This window comes from Octodon degus, unplaced genomic scaffold (genome assembly GCF_000260255.1).
Source record: "Octodon degus isolate 3935 unplaced genomic scaffold, OctDeg1.0 scaffold00107, whole genome shotgun sequence".
Classification (NCBI taxonomy): domain Eukaryota; kingdom Metazoa; phylum Chordata; class Mammalia; order Rodentia; family Octodontidae; genus Octodon; species Octodon degus.
In genome coordinates this window covers 2,573,963-2,589,078 of record NW_004524683.1, presented here as the reverse complement: position 1 = coordinate 2,589,078, position 15,116 = coordinate 2,573,963, and the positions used below count along the sequence as shown (strand labels likewise).

Sequence of the window (15,116 nt, the reverse complement as noted above, 5' to 3'; positions counted from 1 at the left end):
GAAGAGGCAAAGGTCACTACGTATTGTCTAAAAGAAACAACTTATGAAGGAAGAGATAACAACCATAAATATATATGCACCAAACACCAGTGCTAGATATGTGCTCTACCAGTGAGCTGCATTCTCAGCTCCATCAAACACTAACGCATGCAACTTCACAAAACAAAAGCTACTGGACACAAAAGATCAGCTAAAAATCAACACAATTGCAGGGGTTGAAGTTAATACCCTATTACAATTAAAGTAGATCAGCTAGAGAAAATATTAACCAAAAAACAATCAAAGTTGAACAAAACCTTTCAACAAATGCACTTAACAGATATGGTAACTACAGTGTTCTACCCAACAACAGAACTATTTTCTCAGCAGCTCACAGAACTTTCTCCAAAACACACCAAATACTGTCCCATGAAGCACACTTAAATAGACACTAAAAAGTCTAAATTAGTCCATGTATATTCAGCTAATAGAGCAAATGAAGCAACATTAGTGGCAAAAGAAATCACAAAATGATGCAAACACATAGGAATTAAGTCATATACTCCTGCAAAGTCGATGGGTCACAGAAGAAATCAAGGAAGAAATTAAAACAGTTTTGAGAATCAGAACAGTAATGCCAATGCAACATACCAGAACATATGGGGCTGGGGAGATGGCTCAGTAGAATAAGCGCTTGCCTGGCAAGCACAAGGGCCTGAGTTCAATTTCAATCCCCGGTTCCGCAAAAAAAGAAAAAAAAAATAATTCAGAACATATGGGACACAAGGAAAGGGCACCTGAGAGGAAAGTTTATAACTGTGAACACATCAGAAAAACAGAGCAAGCCCAAATGAATAACTTAATGATGAACCTCAAGGTCCTAGGAAAACAAGAACAAGCTACAATCCAAAACCAAAGATAGTAAAAGAAAAATATAAAGAAAGCCCAAATAAGCAACCTAATGATGTACACAGGTTCCTAGAAAAGTGACTTTGGTACAAAACGAAAGATAGTACAAGAAAAGAAAATTCTAAAGTTCAGAGAAGAAATTAAGGAAATTGAGACAGAAAAAACAATATAAATCAATAAATGTAAGAAGAGCTGGTTCTTTGAAATAAACTCTTAGTCAACCTCACCAAAAAAAGGGGAGAGGAGACCCAAATCAGTATAATTAAAAATGAAAAAGGCAAAAAAAAAAAATAAATAAATAAAAATTCACAACAAACACCACTGAAATCTATGATTATTTTAACTACTTTGAAAAGTTGTTAAAAAAAATCTATTCTTAATAAATTAGAGAATCCAAAATAAATGGATAGATTTCTAGATAAAAATGAAAGCAAAACAGAATTGAAAATATATAAAAATTCTGAAGGACCTAGTAACAGGCAATGAAATTAAAGCCAAATTAAGAAAAAAAGAAAGAAAATCACCAACTAAGAAAACCCCAGGATCCAATGAGTTCACTCCTATATCCTACAAGAAGTTTAGGGAAGATATGCCAGTATTCCTCAAACTACCACTTTCACAACAGGGCTGTAACTCACATCTCTTGCTTCTGAGAGGTTTGAACCACAGGCAGTAAAATGCATGATTTCTACTACCACTGGTATGACCCACCCAAAAGGAGTCATAAATGTCCCATCAGAGACTCAAGCTGGTAGGAATATAATGCAATGAGTGTACAAAAAGATCATATATCATGACCAAGTAGATTTCATTTGAGATACAAGGATGGTGTGTGTGTGTGTGTGTGTGTGTGTGTGTGTGTGTGTGTGTGTGGGTGGCCAGCTCAGCCCACCAGGGGGCGGGGCTGGCATGTGGTGCTGGGGGATTGAACCACGGTCCCTGTGTTTGCTAAGCTTGTCCTAAGTAGGTGCTTTAGACCACTGAGCCATCTCACCAGCCTCCATACACCCATAATGAATTCTGAGATAGAGATTAGGAGCTACCATTCACAATAACATAAACAATACTTAAGAATTAACTTTATCAAGGAAGTAAAAGACCTCTATAATAAAACTATAGTACCCTGAAAAGAAATGTAAGAGTCTCCCTGGTTCTGGGGTAAGAAGAGCCAATATTAGGAAAATGGTCATATACTTTCAAACTGGTACACAGATTTAATACAACTCCAATATAAATACCAACAGTATTCCTCTGCAAACTACAGAAAACAATCCTTAAACTCATATGGAACCAGAAAAGACCGGAAATAGCAAAACCAACCCTAGGCAATAAGAACAAAGTAGGGAGAAACAATGCTGGACTTCACATAAGCTACAGTGATAAAAAACAGGATGATACTGGCACAAAAAAAAAAGCATATGGATCAATAAAACAGAATGTGGGATGCAGAAATAAACCCAGACACATTCAGCCACCTGATCTTTGAGAAATGGGCCAAAAAATGTATGCTGGAAGAAAGATAGTCTTTTCAACAAACCAAGCTGGGAAAATTGGTGATCTACATGCAGAAGGTTGAATCTAGATCTATACTGTTCTCTATGTACTAAAACTATACTAAAAATGGATCAAAGAAATCTGTAACATTTGTATTTCTGTATGCACCGCAATTTTGTCTTTGTTTCTGCTATTTGTTTTCACTCTTCAAAATAAAATAAAATTTTAAAAAACAGATCAAACAATTAAATGTGGTTTTTTTTTGCGGAACCAGAGATTGAACTCAGGCCCTTGTGCTTGCCAGGGAAGCGCTTACTCCACTGAGCCACCTCCCGTGCCCCAAAACACTTAAATGTTAAAACAGGCACATTTAATTTGCTGGAAGATAAAGTAGGTAAAACTCTTACAGTCATAGGTGTAGACAAGACTTTCTGAACAAAGAATCTGAACTGCACAAGAAATAATAAATCAGATTATATCAATTTAAAAGCAAAAGAAACAACAAATAAAGATAACCCTCAGAATGGGGAAAAAATTGTCACCAATTCCCAGAGGACTAATACCTAGTATATAAAGAAAAAAAACCCCCACACTTCTCCCAAATAAAAGACCCCCTAAAAAAAGTAGCCAACTAAAATGAACAGATACTTCTGAAAAGTATAAAGAATACACGAAAAAATGTTCAACACTGCTGGCCTTTATAGAAATGGAAATTAAAATACTAAGATTCCATCTTATTCCTTAAAAAAGTGGCTATCATCAAGAAATCAAAAAGTTCCCCCCCCAAAAAAAAAAGTTCCCCAGTCCGGCATGCCAAGCAAGCCCCATTCCCAGGTGTGCTGAGCCAGCAGTGATCAGTCCAGGCATGTTGGCATACGGCTGTAATCCCAGTCGTGGGGAGACAGAAAACAGGAGGATCATTACCAGACCGAGTTGCATAGTGAGACCCTGTACCAAATACATAAATGGAGGAAAAAAAAAAAAAAAAAAGAAATCAAAAAGCAACAAATGCTAATGAGGCTGTTGAGGAAAGGAATTGAGGTGTTTCCCCAAAAGAGTTAAAGAAATAATACAGAAATACATGCATATGCATCTTTATAACAACATAATTCATAATAGCTAAATCTTGAAAGCAGCCTATATGCCCATAAACAGAAGAATGGATACAGCAAATGTGGGTATAAATAATGGGGTAACTATCATAAAGAAGGATAAAGAATGGATACAGCAAATGTGGTGGGTATAAATAATGGAGTAACTATCATAAAGAAGGATAAACTTCAGACCACAAAGATAGCTCAGCAATCTAAGTGCCTGCCTAGACAAGCTCAAGGACCCAGGTTCAGTCCCTGGTGCCACTTGTCACCCTGGCCACATGGAGCCAGCCACCAAGATAGGGCATGGTGGTACATGCCTGTAATCCAAGCTCTGCGGAGGCTGAAACATGGGGATCACTAGAAGTCCCAGCTGAGACTGGGACTTTTTTATAGTGAGACCCTGTACCAAATACACTAAAAATAAATAAATGAAGGATAAACTTGAATCATTTGTAGGAAAATGGATGTATCATGAGACCATAATGTCAAATAAAATAAATCAGACACACAAACTTAAATATCATGATTTCTCTTATATAAGAAACTCAATATAAAAATAAAGACCAAAATAAATAAAAACTGGAAACAAGGAGATAGATCTTTTGCAACAGGGAAGGGAAACAATATGGAGGGAGGGAGCTTAGGGGGAAAATAAGGGGATTAAAAAAACATTAAGATGTATTATATAGCTGGAAATATAGCTCAGCAGCACAAGCATGTGCCTAGCAAGCACAAGGTCCTGAGTTCAATTCCCAGTTATCAAAAAAAATGTTATATATATATTATATGTACCAGTTCCTCATGAGGAACGTAATCATTATGTACTAAAATATGTACTAATAAAATAAAAAATTAAACAACAAAAATAAAACCTAAAATCAGAATAAAACTATATAAGCTCCTCAATTAAAAAGGTCAGTCTAGTAAAGAAGATGCACATGTAAAAGAAAAATTCTGGAGAAACCTTACTATTGCTATAAGAGAAGTACAGAGTTTAACAACGGCAGGGCTCAGAAAATGCCACAAAAAAATAATAACGTATTCTATGTTTTGGTGCAAGGAGGAAAAGATAGAAGACATTTATATATATAATAGAACATTGGTCTGGGTTTTTGTTATGGTTTCTGTCTAGCTGGCCGCCCAAAGCCTCATGCAGTCACTGGGGCAGGCCTCTAGAGTTTGTAATTAGTTCATGATCCAATGCTGGGATTCTGGGTGTGAGTCCTACACCTGCCCTGGGACAGATAGTCTGAATACAATGTAAGAGGGGGAGAGGGGCTTGTAGGGGCTGAGGTTGCTGCCCCTCCCTCTGCTCTTTGCTGTTTTCCACCACCATGAACTGCTGTCCTCTACAATGTGCCACTCTGCCTTAGAGCCAGCCAAGTATGGCCTGAAACCTCTACTACCTATGAGCTAAATAAACCTTTCCTTCCTTACTTAATTTAGGGTGTTGGGTATTTTGTCCCAGCAACGAGAGAACCGTAACTAAGACAGTTTTTAAAAGACCTGGATTTTAGACTCATAAAGGATATGAAACCATGAGGAATTTCTTTACTTTTTCCTGGCTTCAGATTGCTCAAGTTGAAAGAAAGTGACTACATGAAGTCTGTGCTCCTGTGTAACCATCTTACTATCATTTTATAAAACACTATTCACTGTGAACTACAATCTAGAAATAAATATACAAAGAATCCACATGTGGAACCATTCAAATGTACTCCACTTTTATCTATAAAAGAACTTCCTGATTTTAAAAAACCAAAGGTTTCTAAATGAGTAAGATTCTTTCAAAATTGAATGACAACAGAAAACACTAGATTATTTGTAAAAAGGCCCAATATTTACTGTTTGGGTACCAGACACTGCTAAAACATCTCACAATTTTTTCCTCTTTATCCTCTCAGTATTCATAAGAAGTAAGAGTGTTGCTAGTTCTTAATTTTATTTTATTATACTTTTCAATTTTTATTTTTTAATGTATTTGGTACAGGGTCTCACTATGCAGCTTGGACTCACAGTGATCCTCCTGTTTTAAGCCCCCTAGTGCTGGCATTACAGGTGTGTGCCACGAGGCCCAGTCTTGGTTGCTGGCTCAGCATGCCCAAGGGAGGGGAGGAGCGTGGCACAGCATATGATGCTGGGGATCAAACCCCAGTCCGCTTGCCTCAATGGGCGTTTAGTCCACTAAGCTATCTCGCCGGCTCTATTTTTTTGATTATTGAGACGCAGTCTTGCTGCACTGCTCAGACTGACCTTGAAGTTGTACCAATCCTCCTGTCTCTGCCTCACAAGTGTTAGGACTGAAGGCATGTATCACTATGCTCAGTTTTTTAATTATCCAATTTTATAGAAGAAGAATTTGATACTGTGATTCATTTAGCAAGAGGTAGAACTGGCACTTAAGCCCAGACCATCTGACCACAAAGCCCACACTTCACTCCAGTGATCACCAGATGTTCAAGATGGATGGTAATTTTAGCATTTATTAGTGGCAAAGAAACCTATTTGTATAAAATGACTACAAAATGAATAATAAATTAGGCCAAAGAAGAAGTTAGGAAATATTACTAACAGGCAAGATAGACAAAGGTCGATTTGGAAATATTTACTGCTTCACAGAAGACTTACTGAACTGATTTCCTGCTGGGACTCTTGAAGGTGCTGCTGAAGAGGTTCTAGCTGAGCCTTTTCTGACTCCACACTCTCCTCCAATTCTGCTGTTTCTTGTTGTAGGCGGCTTAGCTCTTCCCTGGCTTTGGCCAGTTCTTCCTCGTAAGTCAAGATCTGTGATTCTTGACTAGTTATTTCAGCTTTCAAAGAGGAGATCTGAAATACAGAGAAAAGACAAAAAGGACTTAAAGTTATTTAAATGTTCTATAATGCAATACATGTATTTGTTTAGTTTCCTATTTTTGCTGTTTTCAGTATGTTTTTGGTAGAGAAGAATAACTGGGGGTGGGGGTGGGGGAGTAAAGGCACAGATGGCACACTTCAACCAGAATGTGGCAAAGTTCTGCCTTTCCAGAAGCGTCTTATTTCTACTCAAGAGGGCCTGGACTTTCTGGTGAATCTGACTCCATCTCTCTGCCGACCAGATAGCCACAGAAAGACAGCAACAGCAAGCAGGGAGTGTTTTCATCTTATGCCAGTAAAAACCACCATGGGACAGACATAGATAGGTAGCAGTAAAGAACTGGACCTTACCAACTGTGCCTCCTCGGCACATTTCTTTCTGACTTCTTTGAGTTGCTCCTCTAGCTGGGCTTTCTGCTCATCCAGTTCATCAAGGAGTTCCTGTACTTGCTGCTTCTGCGCCTGTAGTTTTTGCAAATTAACATTCTCCCTTTGAACTTCATCTTGAAGATCCTGAAATACAAGAAAATTAAAGGGTTTATTCTTGTTGTGGGTAGGGAGAGGCTAATTTTTAAGTTTAACAAAGTAAAATAAAGTCTTATTAACATAGTGTGGTGACACTATAATAGCTACTATGTGGCTACTAGTGTACCCAAAGCTTTACACATAGTCTATTTTTTTTTTTAAAGAGAATACCAAACAAAAACCAAACAAGGAAAAAGACAAAAACAAAGCAACATAAAATAAAAATGAGATGGCATTAAGAACAGGAATAGAAAATTAAGGACGGTTGTTGTACTATACATTTATATCATCAAATTTGTTGCTCAGATTGCACACAGTCTTATAGATCTCTTCCTTAGATTCCAGATTCAGATATTTATTTTGCTTACTCAAAATCTATACTTGGTTGTCTGATGCATTTTTATAACGTCAAAAATAGAACTTGCAGTCTTTCCCTCAAAATCTGTCTTAACCTCAATTTTCCCTCTCAGTTCCTCTGACCAAAAAAAAATGACATCTTCTTTGATTCCATTTCTCCACATTTTATCACCAACCCGCTGGCAAATGCTGTTGTCACTTCCTTCAAATGGCACATAATTTATTTAATTTTATTTTTTAAATTCTTTTTTGGCGGAACAGGGTATTGAATTTAGGCCCCTGTGCTTGCCAGGCAAGCGCTTTTTCCACTGAGCTATCTTCCTGGCCCACTTTATTCAAATGAGACTCTGAAATGAACCACTGATTTTTCCAGTGTTGGTGAAAGTCACACTCATCTTTCATGTGCTACCATACCCAGTCTGAGACATAATTTAAGTAACAAAAAGTCTGCCCATTTTAAGTATACAAATAAGTTTCATGAATTTATACTCTTGTACAACTATCATCAGAATTGGGTTTGTACGTATTTCCATCAACCCCATGTATTTTCTCATGCTCTTTTCCAGTCAAACTCTATACCCATCTCATGTCCTAAGCAACTCACAATATTTTTGTTGGCATTTTGTAATAATTTCACCTGTAATCATATAATATGAAACCTATTATATCCGGCTTTTTACACATAGTGTGACATATTAGAGCTACACACATGTTGCTGCCTATAAAAGGTGCTTTTCCCATTTGGTCCTTTTCACTGCTGCACAGTCATCTATCACATGATAGAGCAATTAATATAGACATTTCAACTCTTTCTAGTTTTTGGCTATGAAGTTTTTGTGAATAATGGAATGTATAATTTATTTGTTTATGGTCTCTTTCCAACTAGAATGTAAGTTTCATGAGTTCAGGAATATTTCTCAGCTGTATTCATTGCTGTATTCTCAGTAATCAGTATACAGAGTATAAAAAGAAATTTCAAAACAATCCAGTTCCTCTGAGTGTCCTTCTTCCCTTTTATTATGAACTAGTTAAGCAAAATGAAGAACAGAGGCTGGAAAGGAGAAAAACAAAGAAACTCTGCACATATAGGAGCTGTGCCTGTAAAAGCCATTTACGTTTATTACAAGGGAGGAACAGAAGCAAAGAGCCTGGCAAAAGCAGCTGAGAGATTGTTTTAAGTCTTAAAACATATCAATTTAAAGCTATACCTATACCTCCATCTATTTATGAATCAGCTACCAGCAACAAATTTAAAGAAGAGTTCCTTAGAAACATTTGGACATAGCTGAGAGCCCAACAACTTTTACAGAATTCATCCCCTCTGCCTCACAGGCCAGGTCACAAACATGTGAGAAAACTCAAGGGTCCTGAACAAGCTGGAAAAATAAACAAACACAAGGCCAGGTTCCAGACTCCTGATGTTGAAGGCCTTCCAAAGGATTATAAGAAATGCTTCTCAAAACACAAGCGTTATAAATCTCAACAGTCAGAAGACCACTTCATCTTCGTTATCCTCAGGGAAATCTGCTCAGAGGGGAGAATGTTTTGGCAAATGAAGAAAATTTGGAACAGTCATGTTGCCCTCATTTTTCTCCAACCATAAGTCATCAGGAAGAATGGGAAACAAAATTATTTTGTTAATACCAACAGTCAAGACTCTTGCAAGGATAAGATGAAGATGCTAAAGGCAGTGGAGAACAGAATTGTTGAAGAATAGAATTGCATCAACAGGGCCTCCTCTCTGTGCCCAGGCTGCTGTATGTAGCATTTGTACCTGTGAGGTGAGGATGTCTATGAAGACAGCTCCTATGTGTGCAGTGACAGTGAACAAAGACATTACAGTTGAAGAAGGCTGAATGCAGATGATTGGTGACTTGATTAAGTTAAGAGTAAAGCTTTCCTGGGCTAGGATATCTCAGTGGCTTACACATTTGCCTGGCAAACATAAGGTCCTCAGTTCAATCTCTGATATTGCAAAAAAGAAAAAAAAAAAAGATATTTTAAGGGCTGGCAAGATAGCTCAGTGGACTAACTGCCTGCATTGGTAAGCACAAGGACCAGGGTTCGATCCCTGGTCCTGCATGCCTGTCAGCCCTGCCCCTGGGGCGTGCTGAGCCAGCAAAGGAGTCTCAGCATGGTGGCCCATGCCTATAATCCCAGAACTGAGGAGGCTGAAAAGAGGAGGATCACTGTAAGTTTGCACTGTGTAACAAGACCCTGTATCAAATACATAAATGGGGGGGGGAACAGTAAAGCTTTCCCTATTTTCTGCTTTTTTAGAATTGCAACATATACTCTGATCGCTACGATGATCTTTTATTTTTAAAGTGTTTGAAAAAAAGGCTTGGGAATCACAGTGGTCACAAAATGCTAAGTTAAAGAATTATTGCATTTGGTAGGGAAAGGGGCTTAGGATTAAGAAGAGAGCTGGGCATGGTAGTGCAGAGCTGTAAACCCAACACTTGAAAGGCTATGAGGATCACTATGAGTTGAAGGGAAGCTACATAACTACATAACAAGACACCATCCTAAACAAAACAAAACCACCACCACCAACAACAAAAAGAATTGAGAGAGAACTATTTGGCCTTTTGTGATATATTTAATAATACAGTGTTTTTGGCCGGGGAGATAGCTCAGTGGCCAAAGCACCTGCCCAGCAAGCACAAGGTTCTGAGTTTGATCCCTGGATTCCCTCCCCCCTCAAAAATAAAACCTTTGCATATTCAATGGCGTATTATTCAGCTATAAAACAGGATACATTTGAGTCTTATGTCAGTAATTGGATGCAACTAGAGAACAAAATAAATCAGATCCACATGTGCAAACAACGCATTATCTCCTGTAGTGTGAGAACATGAAAGAAAAAAATGGAGTCTCAAGGATACATTAGATACGGTGAAAAGGGACTGAACTTGTCCAAAAGGAAAGAGTTACTGAATTGAGGAAAAGGACAGGAGAGGGAGTAGAGGAAAGAAATATGTCTATGTATGTAAACAGGGTGGTTTGGACAACAGTACTGTGCATTTCTGCTGGTCTATGGAAAGAAGCAGTTAATACTTGAATTTGTTTCGTCCCCTTTTTTCAGCTATTTCTTCTTTTTGACTTCTTAACTTCTTATACATTTCTTTCTTCTTCCAATTTTACATGCATATATCTGGTAATATGAATAACTGGTTGGAAGACAACACTATGTATTACAACAAATACTGTGAAATTAGTATTACTCTGTTAAGTGAAATTCTGTATCACTTGTAATTTTGCTATTTTAATTCTAATTTTTACTACCTTTAAGAAATCTTTTTTTTTTTTTTTTAATTTATTTATTTATTTTTAACCGAACCAGGGATTGAACTCAGGCCCTTGTGCTTGCCAGGGAAGCGCTTATTCCACTGAGCCATCTCCCTGGTCCCTCTTTACTACCTTTAAAAAACAAAAAAGGTAACAGTTTTTCTGATTTATGTTTCTAGAAAACATAAATTAATATTTTAAATTATATTAAAGGTTATGGAAAAGTAAAAATACAAGGGAGACCTTGAGAAATAGATAAAAGTGGTATCATTATTATGATGGTTATAAAACATTGCACCCAACAGGATCTAAATTACATAACTTTTGATAATCAGGGTTCTCATCTGAACCACAGAAAACCATCTGAATGAAGCTTCCTATCTCTCATAGAAATGGTACATTTCTAGCACCACGGTAGATGCATGCACAGGAAAAGTTAAATGGTTATATACAAAGTTTTTCTTCGAGAATTAGGGCCTAACTATAGAAAACAAAGGATTAGAAAACAGCATAACAGTAGTGCCAAGAGGATTTGGATAGAGACCTCAAAAGTTAAACTGTAAACACAAATTTCCAAAAACAGTATCTTTTTAATTGTAGTGGGACCATGGATCATGAACTGAACCATATCTTGTCCAATTCAGTTTGCAATTTCTATAGACTAAGGCATTCTGATATTTAATTTATAATTTTATGGAAATAATCTTTGCTATGTCACTGTACATATTTTCTTGTGCTTTTAAGTTTGTATGTTTGTTTTTTTACATTATATTATGTGTTCCTCTTTCCTTCAGGAAGGCACAAAAATATGTTTACTTAACAGTAAATTTATGGAGGGTTAACAACCTAAGTTTGCAGACCAAAATTAGAGAAAAAGGAGGGCTGCAGGGAAAGCCAACATTTTGGCCCTAGCGTTCCAAGGTCAATTAAGATTCAGGACATATAAGAACTTGTACAGTAACGTCATGTAACTCAGTAGTGTCTCAAATTTTCTGATCAAGGAGATTATGGGGCCAAAATGGAAAGTGATCAATGATGTAGAGTGTGTCTAAGGAGAGTCACATGGAGAGAAAACATTCTCTCAGGCTTTCACAGAGAGCACACTGCCCAAGCAATGGCCGTGACTCATCCACATGGCTGACACTGACAAAGATTCTACAATCTGAGGTACAGGATTCTCAGGATAAATTCCTGAGGGGATTTCACTGACCTTATCAGACCCAAAAGCTACAACTCTTGTTGTATAGGTCTTGCTTTATCTTGGTCTTAACCATCCAGCAGAAATGTATAAAAATGAAGTATAAGAAGTAAAGCCATGTGTTATGTTGAGCTGTAGGGGACTCAAGTCAACAATTTCTGACACTGCTAGTGAAGCGGAAGACCCAATGCTATTATGGACTACTGGACTCTTTTAGAATATTTTGCTGAGTTAACACACCTATAATATAATATTCAAATGACGGAACTAAACCAAAAATGGGATACAGATGAATGTCCATATTGTATCTGTGTATTCAAAATGGTTAGGATAGATACATAGTTACATTCTCTTAATGAATAGAGGGATTTGTTCTAATAGTGTTTGTAAATAGGATATCATGTCCGCATCTTGTACAGCAAATAACCACTAGGAAGAATGTATGCAATGTGTTAATTATTGAAACTGTCCTACCAATTTGGTTTGAAACTGTCTCATTGCTATTTGTTTCTCAATAAAATTATGGAAAAAAATAAACAGTAAATTTCTCCCTTGGTATCTGGTATGTGAGGGTGGACTGGTGGGTCCCCAGTCGATATTGAAATCTATGGATGCACAAGTCTCTTATATAAATGACACACTATTATACAAGGTAGGTACACCCTCTTGTAAACTTTAAACAGTCTCTAAATTACATAGAAACCTAATTTGGTCTTGCCTCATTTTATTCCACTGTGCCTTACTGAATTTCACAAAGATGGTGGTTGTTTTGCAAACTGAAGGATTGTGAAAACTGTGAGTCCAGCAAGTCCATTTCTGTAATTTCTCTAATGGTATGTTTTCATTTTGTGTCTTTGTATCACATTTTGGTAATTTTCACAATAGTTTCAACTTTTTCATTATTGGACCCAGCATAACAACCTGCAATCACTGATCTCTTATGTTACATTGTAATTCTGCAACATTGTAATTCTGGGGGGTGCCACAAATTACAGCCATATAAAATGGCAAATAAGTGGTTTTTATGTGTCCTAATCACTCTACCAACCAGCTAGTCCCACATATTTCTTCCTCCCATTCAGGCCTATTTCTTGAGATACAATATTGGAATTAGGTCAATGAAGGCCTCCAGGTACTCAGTGACAAGAAGAGGTGCATCGCTCTCAATTTAAACCAAAAGAGCCCAACATTAAGAAGACCTACTTCTCAAAAGGACTCCTTTCAAAGTATTCCCACCCAATGACCATGATTGGGACACCCAAGAGAACTAATGGAGATGCACAAAATTAACGTTATTTTAATTCCTGTCAACACAGCATCCATTCTACAGCTTACAGATCAAGGGATAATATCAACTTCCAGGTTACAGTATTTAAGAAAGACATTTCAGCCTGGCATGTGGTGCATGCCTGTAATTCCAGCACTCTGGAGCCTGAGGCAAGAGGATCATCATGAGTTTGAGGCCATCCTCAGCTACACAGTGAGACCAAAACCAGCCTGAATTGCACAATCTCAAAACAAAAAACAAAATATAAAAAAACTCAGACATTTTATAAAGCTTTACTTAACCACCACAGATAGTCATTTCTTTTGTTGGGTATGGATAAAGTAAAATGGAAATTTTCAGAAAAGAATCATTTTAGATTCCATGGAGAACATTTCTGATCTATGAGAAGAAGTCAAAGTATCAGCATTAACAGGAATTTGAAGAAGCAGATTTCAATCCTCACAGATGACTTTGAGAGGCTCAAGATTTCAGTGAAATAACTACAGATGTGGTAGAAACAGCTAGAACTAAAATTAGAAGTGGAGTTCAAGATGTGACTGAAATGCTGCAATCTCATGATTAAACTAGTGAAGTAGGAGCTTCTTCTTTTGGACAAGCAAAAAAGTGATTTTTTTTTTGGACAGAACCTATTCTTGGTGAAGACAAAGAACATTGCTGGAAAAAATGGAACACTGTTGGAATGACAATAAAGGGTTTAGAATATTATATAAACTGAGGGAGGGGAAGGGAAGGGAAAAGGAAAAAAGAAAAAAATGGAAACTAAGCTTTTGTGAATATGGAGGGTAGAGTATTGGGAAAAAGGGAAGAATCAAGATAGACTCTGTCTTGGTGCATTCCCTATGATGAATATGGTCATTATGTATATCAAAAGTATACCAGTAATATTTAAAAACATACACATGCAAAAGAAATTATATAAACGTAGTTGACAAAGCAGCAGCAGGGTTTAAGAGGTCTGACTTCAACTGTGACAGGTCCAACCTCAATTCTGCTTTACTATGGACAAAATGCAGTCAATATTTCAATGGCATTGGATGCTGTAACAATTTTTCATAAAGGAGTAATGTAGCAAACTTTACTGTTCTTTTAATAAGTGGCCGCAGTGACCCTAAACTTGAGCCACTAACACTGTGATCAGTCAGCAGCAATCAATATCAAGACAAGACCCTTCACCTCACAAAGACTATAACTTGCTGAAGATTCAGATGATCATCAGCATTCTTTTTAGCAATAAAGTTCCTCCCCTCATCCTGTACTGAGGAGCAAACCCAGGGTTTAGTCATTTTATTTAAGACAACTTCTCACTTAATTGCCCAGTCAGGACTTGAACTGCTGATCTCCCTTGTCTCTGTGACTCAGTGCTGGGATTAAATGCAAGTGTTTAACACGGTATTAATTTTTTAAAAGCTAAATATAAAGGCATATATCATATGACCATAAGCAAATATAAAACCATTTATTATATTCTTAGAAAATACAACAATGAAAAAAAAAGAAAATACAGCAATGTGTTAACAATGGTTCATTCTCTCCAGAAAGGCTCTCACTTTTTAAAATTTTATTTATTTATTTATTTATTTATTTGCGGTACTGGGAATTGAACTCAGGACCTTACACTTGCCAGGTTTATTCTACTGAGCTATCTCCCCAGCCCATCTTTTATTTCTTTTAAAATGAAGATTTAACATACACTTTTGTGTATTTTAAATTTACTGTGTGAGTATCAATCAGTGAAACTAAAGATATAATTAAAAACTGACCAACGAAGAAAAGTCCAGGCTCTGATAGCTTCACTATTGAATTCTACGAGAAATTTACGGAAGATCTAATAACACTACTGCCTAAACTCTTTAATGAAATTGAAAGGGAAGCAATATTTCCAAATTTCTTCCTGGAAGCAGTATTACCCTGATATCAAAATCAGAGAAGGACCTAACTAAGAAAGACAACTATCAGTTAATTTTCCTAATGAACACAGATGCAAAAATCCTCAATAAGATACTGGCAAATACAATACAGCAAATCATCAAGATTATACACCATTACCAAGTATGATTCATACAAGGGATGCAGGAATGGTTCAATATCTACATATCTATCTATCTATCTATATATATTTTTTTTC

At 36.8% G+C, this 15,116-nt stretch overlaps 1 protein-coding gene across 3 annotated transcripts in view; it reads right to left on the bottom strand.

Annotated features, from left to right (window-relative positions):
• Positions 1 to 15,116, bottom strand: part of Eps15 (epidermal growth factor receptor pathway substrate 15) — a 187,753-nt gene that overhangs the window by 45,069 nt on the left and 127,568 nt on the right. For all 3 annotated transcript variants that reach the window (XM_004639135.2, XM_023724226.1, XM_023724227.1), the window contains exons 14-15: positions 6,684 to 6,845; positions 6,108 to 6,305 (exon numbers count right to left, since the gene is read on the bottom strand). In XM_004639135.2, the coding sequence (XP_004639192.2) occupies positions 6,108 to 6,305; positions 6,684 to 6,845 (360 nt within the window). The remainder of the gene's footprint in view (positions 1 to 6,107; positions 6,306 to 6,683; positions 6,846 to 15,116) is intronic.